Source organism: Staurois parvus, unplaced genomic scaffold, assembly GCF_062004578.1.
Source record: "Staurois parvus isolate SC_StPar_1 unplaced genomic scaffold, SC_StPar_1.0 ptg000634l, whole genome shotgun sequence".
NCBI classification, from domain to species: domain Eukaryota; kingdom Metazoa; phylum Chordata; class Amphibia; order Anura; family Ranidae; genus Staurois; species Staurois parvus.
Genome location: NW_028318430.1, coordinates 5502501 through 5526760, shown reverse-complemented (window position 1 = coordinate 5526760; position 24260 = coordinate 5502501). Strand labels below are relative to the sequence as shown.

The following is a 24260-nucleotide window of genomic DNA, read 5'->3' as shown; positions in this document are numbered from 1 at the left end:
GTATTTGTAGAAACTAGTTTTATAGTTGACTTAAAGAAAAAAAGTTGGATCTGAGGTGGCGAGCATGGTGTGCTTTATGATCTGTATCAGGTTGAGTAGAACTTAAGCTTTGCCCATTTTCCTTTTCCTGGTGCTATCATGGCAGCATACATGTGGTAGTAGCCCTGTCCACTTTTGCCCACAGGACCAGTGCAGAGCTAGAAAGAGTTAACGCCCACACAACAGCCCATTCCTTTTTTATCCTCCGTCAGTCAGACCTTTGGTGGTCTTCCTTGCAGGTTCAGCCTCTCCTGTAGCACAGTCCTTGACCTTGGGATGCTAAATGCTTTGTTAATGCAGGGACCCCTTCTTTGGATCTTTTGGAGTGAAAAATTGGGTGCCAACTAGCTCCACATACAGCAGTGCAGCCAGGACCATTTTCCACAGAAGTGCTCTCCTTGTCTGGAGCCTGTCTTCGAAGTTGTGAGAGGATCAACGGAACTGTGACATTACATTTTCAAGACCGTTTTATATATATATTTTTTTTGGGGGGGGGGGATTTGTCTGGGAATGTCTTCTAACGGCCATTGTGGAAGGAAAAGCTAAGTGTCTACATGCAAGGGAATGAGGCATAATGTTGAGCAGGTGAATTAAATAGAAATCACATGGGGGCCATCTCTGGTTTGGACAAGCACTTCGCCAGTGGCCACCTTAGAGCAGGGCAAGACTGCATGGAGGCCATCTAGGAAATGGACAAAATGAGAAGGTTGCCAGGAGTTGGAGGCAGGCAGAAGAGTGGAGGAACATGGGTTTAAAGATCCAGTGGTTTACAGATAGGACATTCACAGACTAGGATTGCATGCCATCACACAGACAATGGTAGAAGGCTCCAGCGCACGATCGTCTTGCCGTTCCTAAAGTTAATTTTGAGGGCTCACTATATGGCTGGGCTGCAGCCACCAAAAGTAATTGCTGTATGTTTGACCAGCAGCATCTGGAAATTGTGAACACTGTGGGCACCTTATGCAGAGATGTTACCCAACATGATAGGCAGGACAGCCAATCAGTTTCTCTTATGGGTGCTGTGTGAGTGGTAACTCTTTATAGCTTTGCACTGGTCCTGTGGGCAGATGTAGGTGGGTACCAAATGTATACTGCCATGGATTGGCACCATGAAAAGAAAATTACAATAAGTATTTGATACAATTTTCTTTTTTCTTCTATGTTGCGTTTTTGGGCTGTTGGCAGCCAAGAGTAGCTCCAAGTCACATGGCCGAGGACTTTCTGCCCCCATTTGACTGCACTGGATTTCTGAGAGAAGAGGAGTGACTCCCATGCTCTCTATATCTATTAGTACTAGTATTTTTTTTTTTTTTTTTTTTTTTATGGCAGCTGAGTGGAGCAAGGGGAGTATATACAGGTGGGAAGGACGATCGGTAAGGAATAGCTCAAGCTAAAACTTTGTCTTGGATAATCTAGAAAAGTAGTTCAACCTCCATTAATTTTTTTTTACTACTATTGTACTCTCATTGGGCATATTTTCTGTCCCTTCCTGTTCTGGTGAGAACTTTGTCATTAAGACAGGGAGTGAGGGGAATAATGCAAAAGAATGACAGAAAGCTATACAAATATTCTTTTCAGCAACTTGGGGGAAGGCTAGAACTCCAATGTTGCCACCAGGACAGGAAGTAAGAGAAAATTGTCTCAGGGTGTCACTACACAGCAATAGATATCTAATGGAGGGTCTAACCTATACCTAGTATGCCCAGTTTTTATTTATGTATTTATTCATTTTTAATGCAACCATTATAAATATTTGATTTTAGACTTTAAATTGTTAATGTTCAATTGCTGCTTGCAATGCCTTGTACAGCAGGGTCCTGCTGTCAAGTGTGCTGACAGCGATCATGCAGGCAGGAGGAAAGGACAAAGATGACCTCATCAGTCTGCTGCTGCTCTTGTATTGCTAGTGACAGGCTGAGGGTAGAAAGGTGACCTATCTGGGTTGCTTAACCACAGCACACAAAGGTTGGGCCACCAGGCTTGCTATGTTTGGTGGTAGAGCTAGGTCTCAGGACTTGCTAGATAGAATGAAAAATCATTTTGGCAGGTAGATTGCTCCTATATATGTTTTATAACTGTTTTTATTTAGCTACAAGTAGAACATGTTTATAACGCCCACGGTGGTGTTTTTTTTTTTATTTCCAGTGCTTTAGGATAACGTGCTTTGCAAAATAAATAATATATATATATATATGTATGTATGTATGTGTATGTATGTATATATGTATGTATGTATGTGTATGTATATATATATATATATATATATATATATATATATATATATATATATATATATGTATATATGTATGTATGTATGTATGTGTATATATATATATATATATATATATTTACTTATTTATTAGGGGTGTGTGTGTTTTATTATTTAAAAACTAAGAATCTCTTCCAGTTGTCTGTATGTAACAGCCCAAACTGCTTAAGGGCTGGATTTCATAACTGATATGGAGGCAAGACTGAAGGATCAGCTAACCTGAAGCCACTTTTTTAGTTATTGATACATGCTAGAAGGTTAAACAGCCCAGCTGTTTATTATACTGTATGTCCATTCACGTTAGGTTTCCAGTAGTGAGATCTCTGCACTTCAAATCGCACGTCTGCACACGTTCTGTGGCTGTTGTGAAGCATTTCCACACTCCATCTTTACTTTTTGATTAAAGTGGAAGCAAAGGCTTGCTACCAGATTAACTCCCTGCAATATGTTACACCTTATTACAACATTGATATGTTTAAAATGTGTAATTGGTGTTTCTTTCTACTTTTTTTTTTTTTTTTTTCTTCTTTGAAACACTTTCCCATAATGTGACCGCATTGCCACTGAGGTTAGACAGGTCCAACAGCTGTTGGACATGTCTATTGCCTAATTGTGTTGTGACTTCCGGAAGTGAGGAGCCAAGCTGGTAGTCATGAACATTGAGGGCATTTCTATAGTAACAGAATGCCAGGCAGAAGAGTAGGGGCAGGTCAAGTGGACAGGGGTGGGGCTGCCTGGAAAGGGGGCCGTCTGGGACATAAATGAGGCTGGGTGGACCTGTTCTGCAGTCCTTACAGGGACACTGACAATGGACTCCAGAAGTGCCTGTGAGCAACCACATTCAGCTGCACAGGCACACCGTTGTTGGTGAAGATCAGGAGAATTGCTGATTGTTTCGGTTATACTATGGTTTTTAGTAGGACAATCCGCAATTACAATTATGCATACGTTTTGTTTATTATACATACAAGGCTAGGGCACATTTTCATTTTTAACTGGAATTCCACTTTAATGTCTTTAATGGAGAAAGCAGGAGTAATAGGAAAACCCTTAGGTAGTCATTAGCCGTTAAACTCCAAGTTGTGCAGAAATGGAGCCAGGATCTATTGTGAGGCAATATCTCCCCTGGAGTCCCTAATAGGCCAGAGGCTGACTTGACCCAAAGACTCCAATTGAAATGAAATGGAACATCGAGTGGTACTTTAAAGAGTTTGCGTAATTCTATTTGCAGATTTGCTTTTAGTGATGTGGTTGTTTTGTGTATGCAGGTGAGGATGCCGATCTCTGCAGTGAACTGCTACAAGAGTCTTTGGATGCACTGCGAGCATTGCCTGAAGCAACACTGTTTGATGAAAGCACGGTGTCTTCTGTTTGGCTCGAAGTAGTAGAAAGAGCAACCAAATTTTTAAGGTCTGTTACTGGGTGAGTTTGCTGTGAATCTTTAATCTGTAAATCTTAATCCAACAGGTTTGCTCTATTTTCTACTAAGCTATTGCTATAATCCTGACAGTTGCTTGATATATAAATGCATGTAGCACAAAAGCATGGACTAAAATGTCACAAAAACATGTTCCCTAAAGAGGAGGTCCAGGCTACTCCAAAAATGTAAAAGTTAGCTACAAATACTATAGTTACTGACTTTTAATATAAGGACACTCAATTGTCCAGGAGTTCAGCGCCGTCACCACCTGGGACTAGTTCTTCACTATCCTCTGGGTTCTGGCATTGCAAGTGATGGAAACTAGAAGTGAAGCCTTGCGGCTTCACAGACTGTTTCCTACTGTGCATGTGCGAGTCGCGCTGCGGCTTGTGATTGGTCCTGTAGTCTTCTGGTACCTTTTGAAATGTCCCAAAAGACTGCAGGGAGGAAGGAATAGGGCCGAACTTCTATCTATCAAAACCAGGTACCTGCTGCTCCCCCCATAAAGTGCCAAATGTGGCAGTGGAGGGGGGAAGAGGAAGACAAGTGGAGCATCCCCCTTTTGGGTGGAGCTCTGCTTTTAATAACATTTGTGCAAATTGCGATATATTATTAATTCAGCAGATACATGAAAAGCAAATTTTGTTAGCTATTAGGTTTAGGCTTTGGTATATCAAAGGCCCTTACATATGGTTGATCTAAGCTGGCTTATCAAAAGCCTTCAGTGCTTTTTGCATTTAAAATGAACCTGTGCACAGATTAACGTTTGGTGACATTGGGGTGGCTTGCGCAGTGCCCCAGAACTCTTGAAATGATTTGCTCTGCTATGCATTTATATTTTTATTATTATTATAATACAGAATTTCTATACTGTCAACAGTTTGTGCAGTTTTGAAAAGAGGAATACTTTGCCCCTGCTCATGGGAGCATACAATCTTAAGAGGGAGGGGCAAGCGATACAAAAAGTGATAACTGTGAAGGGAAAAGTAGAGTTGTACAGTGCTTAAGTAGAGGCAGGATAGGCTTCCCTGAAGAGGTGAATTTTCAGGGATTGCCTAAAGCTGGACAGAGTAGGTGTTGGCCAGACAGATTAGGTTACGGAGTTCTAGAGGATGGGAGCGGCTCAGGAGAAGTCCTGAGGTTTACATGGGGGGAAGTGAAAAAGGAGATGGAAATCAGCAGGACTGGGGAACGAGCAGAGTGAATGGTTTGGGTGATATTCTTAGATCAGACTGGTGATGTAGCTGGGGGCAGAGATGTAAATGGCCTTGTATTTTGCTGCTTTAGTATTTTGAATTTTATAGGTTGGGCTAGCAGAAGCCAGAGGTGGTGGCTACTGATCCACTAGTAAGGTGGATGAATTTAGCAGTAGCATTCATGATGGATTGAAGAGGGGGGCTTAGCCTGCGTAAAGGTAAGCCAACGTGAAGAGAGCTACAGTAGTCGAAGCAAGAGCAACTAAAGAGAAAATTAGTAGCTTTGTGGTGTCAATAGTTCAGAAGGGCCGGATTTAGGTTATGGTAGTGTTATGGAGGTTAAGGTGGCAAGATCTGGTTATTGATTTGCTTTAGGACCTAAAGGAGGAGTCCGATTCTAGGATTACACCTACCACCTTGGCATGAGTGGAGGGACTGATGGCTGTGCTATTGATTTCAATGATAAAGTTGGGGGGTTGGGGCAGAGGAAATATTATGAGCTCAGCTTTTTGACAGATTATGTTTGAAGAAGAGGCGTTACATGCATACTGATATGTTAAACGATAAGTTCACCTTTTAGACAAAAATAATAAATGCACATATTTTTGCAGGTAAAAAATGTGCATCTATACTTTTTGTCTACAGTATATCGCTGATGCCATGCAGGTCTCCTGCAGACCTGTCAGAATATCTGCTTCCCGTACGGGATGTATGAGCAAGCAGATATTCTGACAGGAAGCTTCAATGAACTACCACAGCGCTGTGGTAGTTCATTGAAAACTACAAGTTCACAGCCGCTAAGGCTGTCGGGACTTGCAGTTCAATTTGTGAAAGTCCGTGAATGAATGATGCGTCTGTGTGGGCAGAGCCCTACATGGCCATGCTGTTTTCAAATGTGACAGTTAGTACAGGGAGGCTTCTCCCCGTACATCTGTCAGAGGGAGGGCGGGTGGTGGCTTTGTCTATGGGAACATGCTATATGTTCCACCCTAAAACCGGATGGCACATGTAACTTCCCAAATGAGAACTTATCCTTTAATCAGTAAATTAGTAATATGTGAGGAGATTGAAGAGGTGAGCTGAGGAGTAGTGATAGATTTGGGTGTTGTTGACATAGAATTGGCATTGGAACACATGGGAGGTAATCAAATGACCCAGGAAAGAGGTGTGGAGAGAGCAGAAAAGGGGCCTGAAGACAGAGCCTTGGGGGACCTCAATGGAAAGATAAAGATAGAAGGAGATAGTTGTAGGTGACACTGAAGATCAATGGTTACCTCAGATCCTAAAGTTTGCTTGGGCTCACACTTTCCTCCTTCCTAGACCTCACGATTGGCCAAAAGCTGTGTTAGATTGCCTCGCTTACTTTCTGGTATTGAGGTCCAGAAGGTGGATGGTGGTGAACATTATCTAAGTTTTTAATAAACTGAAGTTGCTATTTGCATAATGGGGTTTCTTTTGAGCTCTGCGTTCTAATTACATTTGCAGGCACCTTTTTGTAAGCCTGCTTTTCAGCCTTGCTGCTGGTTTAACAGCTTTAACCTGTACATTGGTTTACGTATCCGCTTACCTCTAACTCCATGATAAATGCACAATGTTTGCATGCAGGAGGTATTGATCTTGCCTTGGCGAGGAACGTTACTAATTTTGTATAACACTAGATATTAAAGGTTGGGAGGATGTGTGCGGAGAGGCCAGTGACTTTTTTGAGGTCATTTCTGCCTACATTGTGTGTTGTAGAACACTGAATATGTGCATTGGACACACACATATACAATCTGTAGTTGCAGATTACAGTAATGTGTATTGTGGTGTGCCTGAGCTCTGATGGTCATAGGATGACCTTGTCTATGGGAACATTTTATTGTTACCTGTAGATAACAAAAGGCCACTCTAGACAGACATCGCTGAAAAAAAATCAGTTTATTGGATCATTGCATTACAAGGATAGCAAGTGCTGTTTGCTGGCATTATCATTTTGCCTGTATAACAATATTAAAAAAAAGAGGATCAAGGGGAGTTATAATTTAACAGATACTTCACAGATACTTGCTGTCCTTTTAAACAGAACCTTAATGCAGGCCATAGACGGGTCAAAAATTGTCCAATTTTCGCACCGTTAGTGGGTTAATTGGTCGGCCGTTTTTCGGGATTTTGGCACATTTTTTTATCGGTGAAGTTGGAAAAAAACCCGCCTATTTTGCCGATCGGCCGATTTTTCCCGGCAATGATGAGCAAATTGGCCGATCTTTTTACCGATAAAAAATCTGCGCATGATCCGTGACCTGCAAGAAGAAGAAAAAGAATAAGAATTCTAGTCCGCTATTATATTTTGACATGAAAAAGTATTGCGGTTGCAACAATGTATCTTATTTGTATCTGAATAAAAAACATCTGTATCCAAAATGGACACAAATAGATACATTGTTGCAACCGCAATACTTTTTCATGTCAAATATAATAGCGGAGCTCTCTGCAGGGACAGAAGTAATTAAATGTGGGCCGTAGACGGGACGAAAATCGGCCTTTTTTTTTTTTTCTGTGGTAACGTTGGACTATTGAACGACCGATTTTATCGTGTTTTTTTTTTTTTTTATTTTTTTTTTATTTTTAAAACGGCCGGTTTTCGACCTGTCTGTGGCCTGCATTACACTTTGTAAACATTGTTTTTCTGTTCCCTAATGCATTTTGATGTGTATTTTGTTTGCTGAAGATAAGAACAGGGACGTTTGGCATTACAGCTTCATTTCAGACATTTTAAAAACCACATACTCCTATTAAGAACTTTTACATGAACTGTGTACATATTTTGATGATGGCTTTTGGCTAAACCAGCTATGGAGTTTTTGGGTCTTCCTCAGATCAGCAGATTAGGCAATAGTGATTTCTATACATGTTTTAAAGCTGCATTTCAGACAGAAATTAAAATGTCCATATGAAATACACACAAAAGTTGTTTTATGTGCCAGAAGAATTTGTATTTCTGTCCATTCAGTCCTGTGACTTAAACGGCACTGCCATGCAATTCAGTCCTGTCTGGCAGCGAGTGGAGAGCTGATCGTTCTCTGCTTTCACTTACAGGTCTGGTCTCTGCCCCCATATTTGTGACTGGAGAATGAAAGGAAAAGCAGCAGACTGATGAGCTCATTTCTGTCAGTCTGCTCTCTTGTCAGCATTCTGCTTGCAGCGATTGGCTCATTTTGCTGCTTTTCCCTCACCCTTTCTGAGCTCTGCTCTACAGGGATTGCAAGAGGCTAATGAATATGCAGATACACATACGGATGTGTTAATGTTTATTAAGCTGTGTTGATGTGTCTTTTATATCTGCCTGGAGCTCAGCTTTAAGACCCCATCCATACTTGGGTGTGTTGAACGTTTGTCGCACTGCTATCGCATGTCACCTTAAAGAAGCTCCTGCACATCTTTTGGGCAACACATTTTGCGCAATGCTGTTTGCCGCGATTGCAGCACGATTTATCGCACAACGTTTGCGGCAGAACTGAACCGTGTTTTTTTTTTTTGGGTGCCATTAAAATGAATGGCACCTGAACGTGCAGTTGTAAAATTTGTTATTTTAACAGTTCATTTTCAAATCGCAGGCAGAATCGCAGTAATTCTGCCCGCAATTCAAAATGCCCAAGTGTGAATGGGGCCTAAGACTACAGTTCGGTCCCTTCACACTAGAGCATTTTTATTCGCAGGCAGAATCGACACGATTCTGTTCTCGATTTCAAAACGCTCTGCTAAAATGACAGATCGGGTGCCATTTATTTATTTATAAATTGCAGCAAAATGCATCGCACGCCGCTTCACACCGTGCATATTGTGGCATAACTGTGCTGTATTTTCTGGTGCCATTAAAATGTATGGCACCTGAACATGCGGTTCTGTGAGTTTGTCCATTTAATGTAATGTATATATATATAAGTATATTTTCCATTTAATGTATGGTACCTGAACATGCGGTTCTGTGAGTTTGTCCATTTAGTGGTGTTTTGAAATCGTGGGCAGAATTGTGCGGATTCTGCCTGCGATTCAAAACTCCCTAGTGTGAATGGGGCCTAAACTCTTGACTTCTCTTTGGGCTGAGGGGCTGAGATCAATTTTCAAATAAGGCCGGACCTCTGGTGTCTGCTGAGTGCAAGCAAATGCTTGCTTTTGTGATATGAGTATATTTTCCTGTTCACTCACCCCCCCCCCCCCCCCCCCAAAAAAAAATGGCAGGAGTCATTGCACTTAAGATTGCATGTTCCTGCTGATATGTCTTCCTCATCCATCTTTCACTACTTGGGCAGTGGCTGAACTTGAGCAAGCATATCGGGCATTGCCTATTATGCTCATACTTGCTTCAGGCTCATAAAATATTGACACAAGGATAATGGCTCAGGAGCTGGTGGCATTTCAGTAATCAGCAATGGCATCTCTGTATTCCTATCAAGAACTGCTGTTTGAAAGTGGAAAACATTTTTTTAAAGTGAAAACAAAATGGGGACTGCTTAGAATCTGTAAGGAGTAATGATATTTGTCTGTCCTTACAAGTAATGTGATCCCCGGGATATGAAGTAAGGGAAAGTTTCTAGAGCAAGCCCCAAAGTTCAGCAAGGTTTTTGGAAGAGGATTCAGTAGGTGAACTGCAAGTCTGCAACATCAGGAAGCCCTGTAATTGCCTCGGTGTCACAACTGTTGAGTTAAGATATCAGCCACATAGCAAGTGCATGGTTTTCAGCCAGTTTCAGACTTGGATTGTGAGATACCACAGTAAAACCTAACCTTAACCGGAATTATATAATGAGCAAATAATATCACACAGTGATGACATTACTTACATCAAGGAGAAAGTGTTTTTCTATGCAAATAAGGGATGCTTTCCTTTTCACTGGGGAATTTTCAGTTTTTATTGGTAGCTTAGTCTTGCTATTATTAACCTGTACATGATAAAAGTTGTCTTTTGCTAATAGATCTGTGAATTTCTATTTTTATTGCAGTGATGTACATGGTGCTCAGAGTCCCAGAGGTGCTGGAAACATTCCACTACAAGACCAGCACTTAGCGCTTGCCATTTTACTAGAGCTCGCTGTGCAGAGAGGCACCCTAAGGTCTGTAATGGATTTTTGCTTTTCTGTGTGTTATTACTGAAGTATAACATATTTTGACTTTTACTTACGCCACCATACGTCTGTCATACACAGCTCAATACCTACAAGTGAGGCTTTAGACATTAAGCAAACCTGAAGTTTTATATACACTACTTGACTAATCCAGCTTTGTTTCTGCATAGGCACCTTTTGGTGGACCTATTGCTCTGCTGGTAAGCCAACAGGGGAGGGTTAAGAGATGGATAGACTCATCGCCCAAAAAAACCCAGAAAGTAAGTTCATATGAGAGCACTTGGGTATTCCGAGCTCTGTACCGAGAGGAGCTGAGGTGCCGTTTTTTGCTGACAGTGCTGCATTTAGCAAATATAAATTTCAGCAAAGTAGGAGTTAAAATAAAATATTCATAGGTGGTTTCCTAGTACAGGCATATCTCAGTTTATGAATTGAATTTAGTTCTGCGGGACTTTTTGTATAGTGAAAAATTTGTACATTGAGACATAGTTTCCCATAGGAAAGCATTGAAAACCAATTAATCTGTTCTGGAGGTCACAAAAAAGTAAATGCTACTAAGATGCTGCATGAGTTATTTTATCAAGTCATGCGGTATTTTAGTAGTGACAACCATGTGTTAATGTTTCAGCTGTCAGCAGGGTTCCCCACTGACAGATGAATGTAAAAGAATTTCCGGCAAGCAATTAAAAAAAAAAATAAACGGTGTGGGGTCCCCCCTCTCATCCATGCCATGCCCTTTGGGTGTGGAACGGATTTTGAAGGGAACTCCCGCGGCCAAATGGCGTGGGGGTCCCCCCAAAATCCATACCAGACCCTTATTCGAGCATGAAGTCCGGCAGGTCAGGCAAGAGGGGGGACGAGCGAGCGCCCCCCCCCCTTCCTGAACCATACCAGGCCACATACCCTCAACATGGGGGGTGCTTTGAGGCACCCCCCCCAAAGCACCTTGTCCCCATGGGGACAAGGGCCTCTTCCCCAAAACCCTGGCTGGTAGTTGTGAAGGTCTGCGGGCAGGGGGCTTATTGGAATTTGGAAGCCCCCTTTAACAAGGAGGTCCCCAGATCCCCCCCCCCCATGTGAATGAGTATGGGGTATATGGTCCCGATTACTCATAAACAAAAAGTGTAGTGTGAAAAAAGACAGGACATAGTCTTTGACAAGTCCTGTATTAAAAGAAAAAACTAAAAGAATGTCCCCCACAGTAGATCCAACGTCAATTACGATGCCCGCCGCCACCGACCCGAAAAAAAGAATAAAAAAAAAAAAACCCAATACCTATTTAAGAACTGTCAAACCACCGGAGCAGGCAGACGGCTGGAAGCCATCGTCGGAAGTGGAGGCTTTTTTTTAATTCTTTTTTTCGGGTCAGCGGCAGGCATCGTGATTGCAGTTGGATCTACTTCTTTCTTTCTTTTAGTTTTTTTCTTTTAATAAAGGACTTTTGTCAAAGACCGTGTCCTGTCTTTTTTCACACTACGCTTTTTTTTTTTGTGAATGAGTATCGGGATCATGTACCCCATACTCCTTCACATAGGGAGGGGGACCGGGATCTGGGGGCTTGTTAAAGGGGCTTCCATATTCCAATAAGCCCTCCTGCCTGCAGACCCCCACAACCATCAGCCAGGGTTGTGGGGAAGAGGCCCTTGTCCCCCCATGTTAAGGACATGCGGCCTGGTATGGTTCAGGAGGGGGGTGCTCGTTCACCCCCCCTCCTTTTCCTGACCTGCCGGGCTGCATGCTCGGATAAGGGTCTGGTATGGATTTGGGGGGGGGGGGCCCCCACACCATTTTTTTTTTTTTTTAATTTTTTTATTTTCATTTTGGTGTGGGAGTTCCTCTCAAAATCCATACCAGACCCGAAGGGCTGGGTATGGATGGGAGGGGGGACCCCACGCCATTCTTTTATTTATTATGATGCCGGTTTTTAAATGTAATTACCGCTTTTTTTTTTTTTCTTCTTCACTGTAGCTCAGAGATTTAGCTGTCTCTTTCCCCCAGCTGAAAGAAAGTTTCTTTTTAGTTTATTTCCCCAAGTTAAAAGAAACAATGTTTCCTTTTAGTTTCTTCAAAGAAACAAAACTTCCTTTAACTCCAGGGAAAGGGATAGCTCTGTGAGCTATAGTGAAGAAAAAAAAAAACCCGGCAATTGCATTTGAAAATTGGCACCGACATACACTTCGTATTGCGAAAAAAATTTGTAAAAAATTCATAAAGCGAGGCATTATTTCCAATGGATTTTCATTTGTAAACCAAAAATTACGTTAACTGAGGCGTTTGTAAACCGAGGTACACCTGTACATTAAAATATATAATGTGTATATATATTATAGGAAGTAAAGTAGGAGGCTAAACTGGCCATACACCTTTTTCCATCTCTTATGTCCCGGACGAATCTCTGTTAAAATGCCGAACAATGCCTGCATCTCTTTTGATGCAGACGCACCAATGAATGCCTGCATCCAACAACCATTTTTCGCCTGGCTCCCTTTTGCTCGCTCTTTCTTTCGTTCGCTCTTTCTTTCGTTCGCTCTCTCACTCTTTTTCGCTCTTTCTTTCGCTCGATCGCTCTTTTGCTCGCTTGCTGTTTCTTTCGCTCGATCGCTCTTTTGCTCGCTCGCTATTTCTTTTGCTCGCTCGCTATTTCTTTTGCTCGCTCGCTATTTCTTTTGCTCGCTCGCTATTTCTTTTGCTCGATCGCTCTTTTGCTCGATCGCTCTTTTGCTCGATCGCTCTTTCGCTCGATCGCTCTTTCGCTCGATCGCTCTTTCGCTCGATCGCTCTTTCGCTCGATCGCTCTTTCGCTCGATCACTCTTGCGCTCGATCACTCTTTCGCTCGATCACTCTTTCGCTCGATCACTCTTTTGCTCGATCACTCTTTTGCTCGATCACTCTTTTGCTCGATCACTCTTTTGCTCGATCACTCTTTCGCTCGTTCGCTCGCTTGCTCGTTCGCTCGCTCTTTCTTTCTTTTGCTCTTTCTTTCTTTCGCTTTGTCTGTGGCCATCTTGGCCAGGGCTAATAAAAGATGGGTCTGTTGTATCAAATGTGTCTTGGTAATGAGAAAACTGATAATCTATGGTTCACAGTTATTGTTATGAATATATATTTGTTGTCTCTTTCATTCTCTTTAATGTGTCTCTGTCTATTTTGTGTTTGGCAGCCAAATGTTATCTGCTGTTATGCTGCTACTTCAGCTCTGGGACAATGGAACAAGGGAAACTGACAATGAGAGGTCAGCCCAGGGAACCAGTGCACCTCTTCTTCCTTTATTACACAGGTTCCAGAGCATTGTGTGCAATAAAGATCTTCATAACATGGAAAAAGAGATTCAGGTCAGTTTGAATTATTAACTTGTTACCTACCAATAAGAACGCAATGTAGGAAAAATTATAGTGTTAAATATATACGGATTTAGAGATTGATTGCTGATTTCTTGAGAACTTCTGCTGTTTATTGTATACATATTCCAACAAATGCCAATAGCCACTTATTGCTTAAAGTATAGTGTAATAGTTCTTGCTGTGACATTTTTTTAAATAGAAGTGGAGTAATACAAAGGTCACAGCTTTTTTTTTTTTTTTATATATAAATGCTAGGAGTGACGTTTTAAAGAATTTTGCCATGTAGGCTGTCATTGTTGATCTCATCCTTTTAAAAATGGTTTGTTGCACCTTTCTACTGCTTTGTTACTTTCCAAACCATCCCTGATTTAAAACCACATTTGCTCTCTTTAGGTCTTTTTAACACCTTCCCACGGGTCATGTGCTTTTTTTATGTGGCCAAAGGGAGTTGCCTATGCTGGGCTGTGCTGGAAGTGATCTCACTTGCGTGTACCCAGCACTTTTATCGACCATCCCTGAATCTCTAGCGATGATCAAGAGCTGGTAGAAGAGGCTACCAATAACAGATCACTGCGACATCTTGTTTGGGCCAGTTTGTCTTTAAAAAAAAGAAAAAAAGTGAATCAACATGACATCCAGGCAGCTTGCATTTTTGGAAGGTGGCCAGCAATTGCACCTTTCAAATTTAATCTTATGACAGCTTCCGCAAAACACTGTTTATCAGTTAATGCGTTTTTTGGTAGAATGGTATTTGGTGTTGCATGACTGATTCTTTAAAAAACAAAAATGCATTCTTGCTTGTTTTTTTGTTTAGTGCTTTTCTGTGATGTAAATATTCCTTTTCTCTCCCTCCTTTTTTTTTTTTTTCTTTTTTTTTTTTTTAGATGCTACCTTGTCCCCTGAGTCCAAATGAAAACTTTTTGAGGTATCTGATCTTGCCTCAGGACAATGAACTAGCCATAGACCTACGACAAACAGCTGTTGTTATTATGGCACATTTAGACCGATTAGCTACTCCTTGTATGCCTCCACAGTGCAGTTCTCCAACTTCTCATAAGGTAAGTTTCCTTCACCATATCTCTTTATATTTTTGTGTTCTTATAGCATCGCTGGGGCAACAGATAGAGGCCAGTTCAGCCGCCTTCACTTTGAGTAGCCTCAATAGCAGAAGAACAAACAAAGGATGTAAAGTGTGTAACCCACAGCAACTAATCAGATTTCATTTTGCTGTCATTGCACTGTAGCGTGACCTAGGACTCTTTACCTTATGGGACCCTTAGCCTAATGTTTTTTGTTATACAACACTTAGAAGCAATTACTGCAAACATGCTATTTCTGTAGCTTTCATGCTACACTCTCATGGACATTAAAGTCTCAGGATTGTTTTTGGCCCAGAGTGGGGCTTTAGACTTAATATTTGCAACTGTAGTCACAGGAACATCAAGCTTCTTGGAGTCTACAATTTTCTTCTTGCTGGTCTATAATTTTCTATCTGATCTTCTCAAATAATGTTCTTTACTTTCTTTAGTCCCTGTTAAGTGTGGTGTACATGATATTAAACAGGGTGACTGCTTTTCTCCATTTAAATAGGCTGGCTGACTGCTTACAAGATTGAAGACATAAGATACTAATTACAGAAACTGTTTTAAATTCCACTGATAGTTATAATGTTTTCTATGGATATCAACAAATCGGTCCAGGCCATTTTAGAATATAGTTGTAGAATAAGGGCCCTTTCACACATATGCGCTTTTGTGCAACTTAGGGCCTTTTCACACTGATTGAGCTTTTGATGCCTTCCTTTTGACTTACAATGAAAGGTGCCTTTTTGGTGTGCTTTTTGAAAAACTGCACCAAAAAGGCACCTTTTATTGCAGGTCAATGGAGAATGCATAACTTTTTAAAGCACAAGCGCACCTGCAGTGTTAACAGTTACAAAGGATTTAATGGGAATAGTTTCCATGCGCTTTTGTTTCCCTGAAAATGTTTTGCAAAAGCACACCAGTGAGAAATGGGACAAAGCAATTTTTATCACATATTCTTTGATTTACGCCATGCCACAGGCATGCGCATTTACATGAGACAATTGCTTAAATGTTAACACTTTTACGGAGAAATGAAGCATTGTTTCAGCTGTAAGGGTACCAATAAATGTGTCCAATTGTGTATTGCTCTTTCTCTCAATAAATCATTCCCTGTATCTGTGAATAGATTTATATTTACTATATGTGCACATACATAAAACATACTTGCTTATACAGCCTAGTAATATGCTTGTCAGTACCTAATGGTAAAGGTTGAAGTTGCAAATCACTACATTAAACAAAGTTTACAGCAATCTCTAGGGTTTCCCATAGATTTTTTAAATATTAAAAATTGTAAACAAAAGTTAGATAAGTTGTATTTTTACCTCCTAATTCCTGCTTGCTGGTGACAGCTGATTTCTTACATATGTACTCCCAAAACAAGCCCTGTCCTTGATATGTAGAGTGGAGAAATCACAATGCATTTTTCTGTCCCTTGCAATTGTACTACAATTGAACACACGAGAACAGAAACAAGTGTGTATATTAAATTTTAACATGTATAGGTGTGCTACAACAAATTGTTTGTTTTCATTTTTTTTTGTTTATTTTTATTTTTTTATCATGTTTGTCATCTGACATATGTCCCAGTTTGTCTGATACCAACAGGGAAGGAAGCCCATTTCTGTATATATGATCTACATATGTAAACTTTTCATAAAATCTTATTTTTTTTTTTTTTCCTAGGGTTCATTACAGGAGGTGATCAGCTGGGGTCTGTTAGGTTGGAAATATTATGCGAATGTGAGTGGCCCTATACAATGTGAAGCTCTTGCTAACCTTGGTGTTACACAGATTGCTTGTGCAGAGAAGTGCTTTCTTATACTCTCCAGAAATGGCAAAGTTTACACTCAAGCTTACAACAATAATACACTGGTACGTTGAAATATTAATAATAAAAAAGATATTTGTTACATTTCATCAGTCGGAGCTTGATTAAGCTGGAAAGCATAGGTAAATTGTTAGAATTTTATATTGTATATAACCGTTAATTAATTTAATAGGCAATAAATGATGCATTTCTTCTTTTGTAGTATCTTAAAGAATCTGACAGTGTATAATGCAGAATGTTAGTTTCGAGTTCAAAAAATAGCTTGAACTAATTTTGTGTGTGTATATACAGTGCTCAGCATAAATGAGTACACCCCTTCTGAAAAGTAAGATTTTAATTGGTATCTCATTGAACACAAGCACAATTTCCAGAATTTGGACAAAATTGAGTTTCGTAGAACATTTGTTTAGCTCATTACATGAAAGGAAGGTTAATAATATAACTTGGATTACTAAATCTTCAGTTTTACTCAAATTAGTTGATGCAAAAATGAATACACCCCACAACAAAAACTACTACATCTAGTATTTTGTATGAACTATAATTTGTAAGGACAGCACTTCCAGGCATGGAATGAACAAGTTTGCGACATATTGCAACATCTATTTTTCAATTTTTCAAGTACGACCTCTTTTAGAGCCTGGATGCTGGATGGAGAGTGATGCTCAACTGATCAGGAGACATACTTGGCCACTGAATCACTTTAATCCTGTTCTTCAGAAATGCAACAGTGGTCTTAGATGTGTGTTTTGGATCATTGTCATGTTGGAAAAGTGCACGACAACCAAGGGCACGGAGTGATGGTAGCATCTTCTCTTTCAACATAGAGCAGTATATAAATTCATGATGGCATCAATTAAATGCAGCTCCCCAACACCAGCAGCACTCGTGCAGCCCCACAGAAGGACACTGCCACCACCATGTTTTATTGTAGGCACCATGCATTTTTCTTTGTACTCCTCACCTTTGCGATGCCATACAGTTTTGAAGCCTTCAGTTCCAAAAACATTTATCTTGGTCTCATCACTCCAGAGTACAGAATCCCAGTGGTCGTCTTCTTTTTTCAGCATGGGCCCTAGCAAAATCTAGGCGGGCTTTTTTGTGCATGGGCTTTAGGAGAGGCTTCCTTCATGGACGACCCCCATGCATGCCATTCCTCTGCAGTGTACGCCATATTGTGTCACAGAAAACAATCATCCCAGTTTGACTTTCTACTTCTTTAGCTAACTGCAGTGAACTTGTGGGGCGATTTTTCTTCAACCCTTCTCATCAAGAGACACTCTTGTTGAGGTGTTAACTTCATTGGACTGCCTGGACGTCTGTGTGAGATGGTTGCAGTTCCATCTTTGTTAAATTTTTGTATCATTTTTGATACAGTATTCTGACTGATAAGTAAAGCTTTGCTGATCTTTTTGTACCCTTCATCTTTCTTGTGTAAAGAAATTATGTTCTTTCTCGGGCCTTATGACATTTCTCTTCCATGTAGTGCCATTGTCCACAGTATGAAATGGGAAGGGGTTTTCTTTAAGTAACGCCCTTTTATAATAAACTATCTGCTGGACACCTGTTTAATGAATAATTAGACTCACCTGTAGCTTTATTCTTGTTATTTAGCTTTGCTGCTAAGATTTTCATTGGGGTGTATTTATTTTTGCAACGTGGTCTTGAATGAATTTGTTAGGAAGAATACATTTTTTTTGTGTGCAAATTAACAAATCTTGTTTGCAATCAATGGCCTCCATTTGTGGGAGTAGTTTGTAGTAGTGTCCCATAGAAAATGCGGATTCTGAAATGAAAGTAAAGGTTTTCTGACAAATCTGGAAGTGTACTCATTTATGCTGAGCACTGTGTGTGTGTGTGTGTGTGTGTATATGTATATGTGTATGTGTGTATATATATATATATATATATATATATATATATATATATGTGTGTGTGTGTGTGAGTATAATTTAGCTAAAATACTGTTTATTAATATTACCTTAAAGTGGTAGTAAAATCTATTTTTTAACTTGTACCTACAGATAACCCTATAATAAGGCTTACCTGTAGGTACTGTAAATATCTCCTAAACGTGCACCGGTTCATTCGCTCTGAAGGAACAGCATGCTCCTGCTTTTCCTTCAGAGCTGTGTGCTGTAAAAAGTGACTCCCGCGCACAAGCTTGGGAGTGACGTTTTCGCGGCTCAGCCATTCAAGCTGCCGGAGCCCGAGAACCCAGAAAAAGGAACGGGTTAAGATGGAAGCTCATGCTAACACATTATGACTATGCCCTGCAGGGGAAAAGGTGTGGTGTGTGGGTTTTTTTTTTTCTTCTTAAATTACAGGGTTTACTACCGCTTTAATACTACCTTCTGTTTACTTTACTTACCCTTATTTGTAACTGTGTATTAGACTCAAACATAATCTTGAATATTATGCAGCCCTGTGGATGGTGCGCATCTAGCCAGTGTCAAAGAATCCCTTTTTTTTTTTTTTTTTTTTTTCTGCATACCTACCAGAATATCTACCTCTATTTGCTTCTAATGGGACCATCCCCTTTTAGTTTGTTCTCCACTTCTTTAACCACTCGGTAACCACGCTATAGCCAAATGACGACTACAGCATGGTTACCCGAGCCCTCCCGCGCGCCCCCAGGGATGCTCGCCTGGCGATCACAGCTGATCACATGATGATGTAAAAGGCCAATCACAGCGGCCTTTTACTACATGATCAGCTGTGTCCAATGACACAGCAGATCATGGAGTAAATACAGTTGCCGGTTATCGGCAGCACTTTCCTCACGCTGACACAGTGTCAAGAAAGTACTGCTGAACGGCAGCTGTCATAGAGCAGTGCCATCAGTCAGTGCCACCCATCAGTGCTGCCTACCAGTGACCATCATTGCTGCATATCAGTGCAGCATCATCTGTGCCTCCTCATCAATGCCCATCAGTGCTGCCTACCTGTGCAGCCTCATCAACGCACATCAGTGAAAGAGTAAAATTACCTGTTTGCAAACTTTTATAATAGAAACCAACTTTTTTTTTTTTGCTCTCTTTTTGTTTGTTTAAAGTGCAAAAAAAAACACCCAGTGGCGATTAAATACCACCAAAAGAAAGCTCTATTTGAAAAAATGATAAAAATTTCATATGGATACAGTGTTGCATGACCGCACAATTGTCATTTCAAAGTGCGACAGTGCTGATAGCTGAAAATTGACCTGGGCACAAAGAGGTTTAAGTGCCCAGTAGGAAAATGGTTAAAGAGAAACCTGAGCCCTGGTGTAAAAGTCTTCACTGGAGCTGATTCTTTGTTGGACTTCGGATCCCCGACATGCCATCTTGGATGTGGGAGCTAGCTGTGACTTCCTGATGTCTCACAGACCTTTCCCCACTGCACATGTCTGAGATTGCTCGGCACTTTTAGATTGGTCCTAAATCCTCCTGAGATGTGTGACATGTCACTGGAGGCTGGCAGCGGGCCAGGCTTACATAACTCTTGATTAGATACCTGTCAGAGAAAGGTACCTGTTCCCAGAAAAACAAACACCCATTTTGTTAAAGTAGGGGAGGAGGAGGAGGATGAGTGGAACTTTTGCATTGCATTGGTAGCGTTTTTGTGGAACCCATATCTAAATTTTCTTCTGTTCATTCCTGTCTTTCTACCAGGGACCACAGCTTGTGCAGGGTCTTTCTTCCCGGAATATTGTGAAGATTTCTGCTCACTCTGATGGGCAGCATTATTTGGCCTTATCTGCCACTGGTGAACTCTTTTCTTGGGGATGTGGTGATGGTGGTAGACTGGGCCATGGAGACACTGTGTAAGAAATAATTTTATTGTACTTGATGACTGATGTATGAGGCACGGCTGGTATTTATTTCATACCTCAAACCATATGGTGTTTATACATGTTTTCACTAAAGATTTACATAATTTGCACCCGGTATTTGCAATTTTTTCCAAATCCATTTAGGAAACAGTCTTATGTGAAAACATGTAGACATCCACTATTTCCATTTTATTTTATTATTTATATTTCACGGTTTTACCTGTTTTGGTTTCATTTCAGTTCATTAGATGAACCTAAGCTAATCTCTACCCTGTGTGGGAAGCAGACTGGAAAACAAATAGTTCACATTGCATGTGGCAGCACTTACAGTGCAGCAATCACTGCTGATGGGGAGCTGTACACATGGGGACGTGGTAACTACGGAAGGCTGGGGCATGGTATGTATCAAGTGTTACCGTCAGATTTCTATTATTTACTGGCTCGTGTAAATTGTACTTACTGTGTCATTCAAGATCTTTTCTGTTTTGATTTGATATATTGCATAGTTTAGATGTGACCTAATACTGTAATGGTTTTGGTTTTCCTTCCAAAGGGTCTAGTGAAGACCAGACTATACCCATGTTAGTGACAGGACTCAAGGGATTAAAGGTTGTCGATGTGTCCTGTGGAAGTGGAGATGCACAGACTCTGGCTGTGACAGAAAATGGTAAGTTATATGTTTTTCAATTGATTAGAGAAAGGAAAGTCATGATATTTTCAGTGTACAGCATTATTTAGGGTAACAAATACTTAACAGGATGTTATATAGCCAGTGATTACAACATAACATATAGCCTAAGAAATTTATGGATTGGGTGATGATAGAATTGAGTGGAGATACAGGGATCTCAAATTTTATAGAACCTCTAAAAAGCATGATTAGTTAATATTTCTACACATAGCAGATATGCAGAAGGAGCTATAATTTAGTACTGAGCATTTACACATGGTTATTGCTATGTGCCAAATGCTTGTATGACTGAATAAATTGGCCAAAAGAAAATACAACTTCCTCTTCCTTTCACCATTGGTTTTCCCCTAGGTTCTGTTCTTGGACCCCTCCTATTCTCAATCTACACCTCCTCCTTGGGTCAGTTGAAACCCTCCCATGGCTCTCAGTACCATTTCTGTGCTGATGACACCCAAATTTATCTCTCTACCCCTCAGCTCACTCCATCAGTCTCCACATGCATCACTAATCTTTCTTGTTCTCTTCGTTCCTCCCAAGAATTCCTGCTCTCTAACTCCCTTGTTGCCTCCTTCCATGCTCGCCTCCAGGACTTCTCCAGAGCTGCTCCCATTCTCCGGAACTCCCTTCCCCATTGTGTCAGACCATCTCCTACTCTGTCCACTTTTAGACGATCCCTAAAACTCATCTCTTCAGAGAGGCCTATCCTGCTTCCACATAGCTACTGTACATGTATTTTCTCCCATCAGTCCATCCCCCACAGTTACTCATTTTTTTTATCAATTTACACTCCCTCTTAGAGCTCTAATGAGCAGGGCCCACTGATCCCTCCTGTATTAATTTGTATTATAATTGTACTGTCTGCCCTTATGTTGTAAAGCGCTGCGTAAACTTTTGGCACTATATAAATCCTGTATAATATTAATAGTAGTAATAATCACAGAAATGTAGGTTTTAGTAGACTACTCCTAAGGCCTCATGCATGCTGTGTGTATAAGGACTTGGTGTTTAGTTGAGGGTGGATAGTATTATTATTATACAGGATTTATATAGCGCCAACAGGTTGCGCAGCACTTTACAATATAACGGAAGACAACACACACACACACACACACACACACACACACACACACACACTTTTGAGCATTAATGCATTCCAATGGTCAGAATAAATGAATATTCTGGCCAATGGATTCCATGAACGCTCAAATACTTGATGTGTCTAAATGCATGTGCAATATACGGCTTTAAGTGCTTTTTTTTTTTTTTTTTTGTAAAGCTGCTTTTTCCTGCCAGGAGTAAAATGTGTTCAGAGGAGAAAGTCAAGCTCCCTGTGTGCATGAGGTCTTAAAAAGCGCAGAGTATTGACTGTTATTTTTTTATGGGTTCCACTGCATTGAAATGCATCCTATTTATTTTTATGTATAGTGATTATAACTCTTCTGCAACCTGTATGAAATCCATGAATCAAACAGTGACTGTTTCCATTTGTGGCTTCGGGATTAGGTGTTCGCATTGTAATAAACCATCTAAGAAGGCAGTAACTGCTAAAATGCAATCAGTAGGAGTTAGATGAGACATGTCAGTACTACTCAATTTAGGGCTTTTGATCCAGGGGTTGTATTTCCTGATGTTATCTACTTTGACCTTCTAACAGCTTCTGGCGCATCTGCATTGGCATGGAGTTGCATGGGAACGTCCAGCCACATGAAAATGATTTAATTTGCATTTACATAATCCACTTAGAGTTGTCCAACCCTTCTGTCCTTCCAGTCTTTTTAGGAAATGGCAATTGCTATAGAATTTTAAAATCTGGTTTCTGATTTGTTTCTATGGGTTGCATTTCTTTTCTTTCTTTTAAAGGTCAAGTCTGGTCTTGGGGTGATGGAGATTATGGAAAATTAGGCAGAGGAGGAAGCGATGGCTGCAAAACTCCAAAATTAATAGAGAAACTTCAGGACTTGGACATAGTAAAAGTGCGCTGTGGCAGCCAGTTTTCAATTGCTATCACCAAAGATGGCCAGGTCTATTCCTGGGGCAAAGGAGACAATCAGAGGCTTGGCCATGGAACAGAAGAGCATGTCCGATACCCAAAGTTACTGGGTGGCTTACAAGGTAAATAGGAACAGAGAAATAAGAAAATAAAAAACCTACTAGACTCACTGTGGCCATTCTAAAATACGATGGAATTTGCCAGTGACCTGTTTCTTGAAGATTCTTATTGTCTTTGAAAATTCTTAAAATTGCTTTTATGAGTGTTTTGGAAGAAGCACTTTGACTACAGCAATGCCTCAGATTCCTCCTGTGACTCTGTGTAGTTCAAATAAAACTAGAGGGGGGAGAATTTGTAGAAATGTTTGTGATCGTACCACAATAGCAATACAGAGGACAATAGTATGTTAGATTTTTTGCATCTGTTTCTTCTACATTTATCGCTCTGTTCTAATAAACTAGCAAACCATGTGGCATAGCTTTTCATTAGTTTCAATACATGAACTTCATAGCACTTATAAGCAAACCAAATGCTCCACATCATATCATTCTATCATTCTAACTCTTATTTATATTTTACAAAAAGAGGTAAAAGGGTGTGAAAATGAAGCCATAATCAAGATTTATTTTTTTTATCACGCTAGAAAATCTCTATTGCTGAAACTACGGACCTCTGTTGCTCTTGAGTACTGCGATTTTTAAAAGTTGCTAGGATTTAATCATGCCCTTTCTTCTGATACACTTCTTTTAGTGATTTATTTATTTATTTATTTATTTTTTTCTTTTCATTTTTCTTCAGGCAAGAAGGTGGTTGATGTAGCAGTGGGCTCTACTCACTGTCTGGCGCTAACCGAATCTGGGGAGGTATACAGCTGGGGTAGCAATGATCAGTGTCAGCACTTTGATACATTGCGCATCGCAAAACCTGAGCCTTCTGCTCTCCCAGGACTGGATTCTAAACATATAGTTGGAATTGCTTGTGGACCTGCCCAGGTATGTAGCACATTTACATATACAAATCCTATCAAGCTGGAAATGTATTGGTGTCATTTTAGGGATGTGAAGAGCAGGCTTCTAGGGGTGGGTGCACAATACCGCATCAGCTTTCAGTAACTCTGCTACCATTTTTATTGAGTGACAATTTCATGGGACTTTTTTAATCTGTTCTTTGTTTTCTGATTTTGTTATAGCACAGATATGAAAAACCTATCAGGGAAAAAAATCAATGATAAGGCACATTTTTTTTCAAGTGACTGTTTAATGGGGCTCATGTTAAATATCAGTATCTTTTTACAGTCCTTTTTTCTATTCATACATGCTCTTAATCTTCCACTACCGGTATTAATAAATAAACATGCAGACAGTAGGTAGTCTACTCCCTTTTGATAAAAACTTTTTTTTTTTTTCTTTTATCTTAAATAGCAACTTTATTAGTAATTGAACATTTGAGCTATCCACACTTAAAATAAAATTGCTTTG

At 40.3% G+C, this 24260-nt stretch overlaps 1 protein-coding gene across 11 annotated transcripts in view; it reads left to right on the top strand.

Moving 5' to 3' along the window:
- HERC2 (HECT and RLD domain containing E3 ubiquitin protein ligase 2) overlaps positions 1-24260 on the top strand; it is a 233271-nt gene that overhangs the window by 54181 nt on the left and 154830 nt on the right. For 10 of the 11 annotated variants that reach the window (XM_089693500.1, XM_089693499.1, XM_089693498.1 and 7 more), the window contains 10 exons: positions 3580-3733; positions 9910-10020; positions 13194-13365; positions 14259-14432; positions 16146-16334; positions 19941-20092; positions 20342-20499; positions 20655-20768; positions 22653-22904; positions 23581-23774. In XM_089693500.1, coding sequence (XP_089549626.1) covers positions 3580-3733; positions 9910-10020; positions 13194-13365; positions 14259-14432; positions 16146-16334; positions 19941-20092; positions 20342-20499; positions 20655-20768; positions 22653-22904; positions 23581-23774 — 1670 coding nt within the window. The remainder of the gene's footprint in view (positions 1-3579; positions 3734-9909; positions 10021-13193; positions 13366-14258; positions 14433-16145; positions 16335-19940; positions 20093-20341; positions 20500-20654; positions 20769-22652; positions 22905-23580; positions 23775-24260) is intronic. The other variant, XM_089693497.1, reaches the window with a different exon arrangement.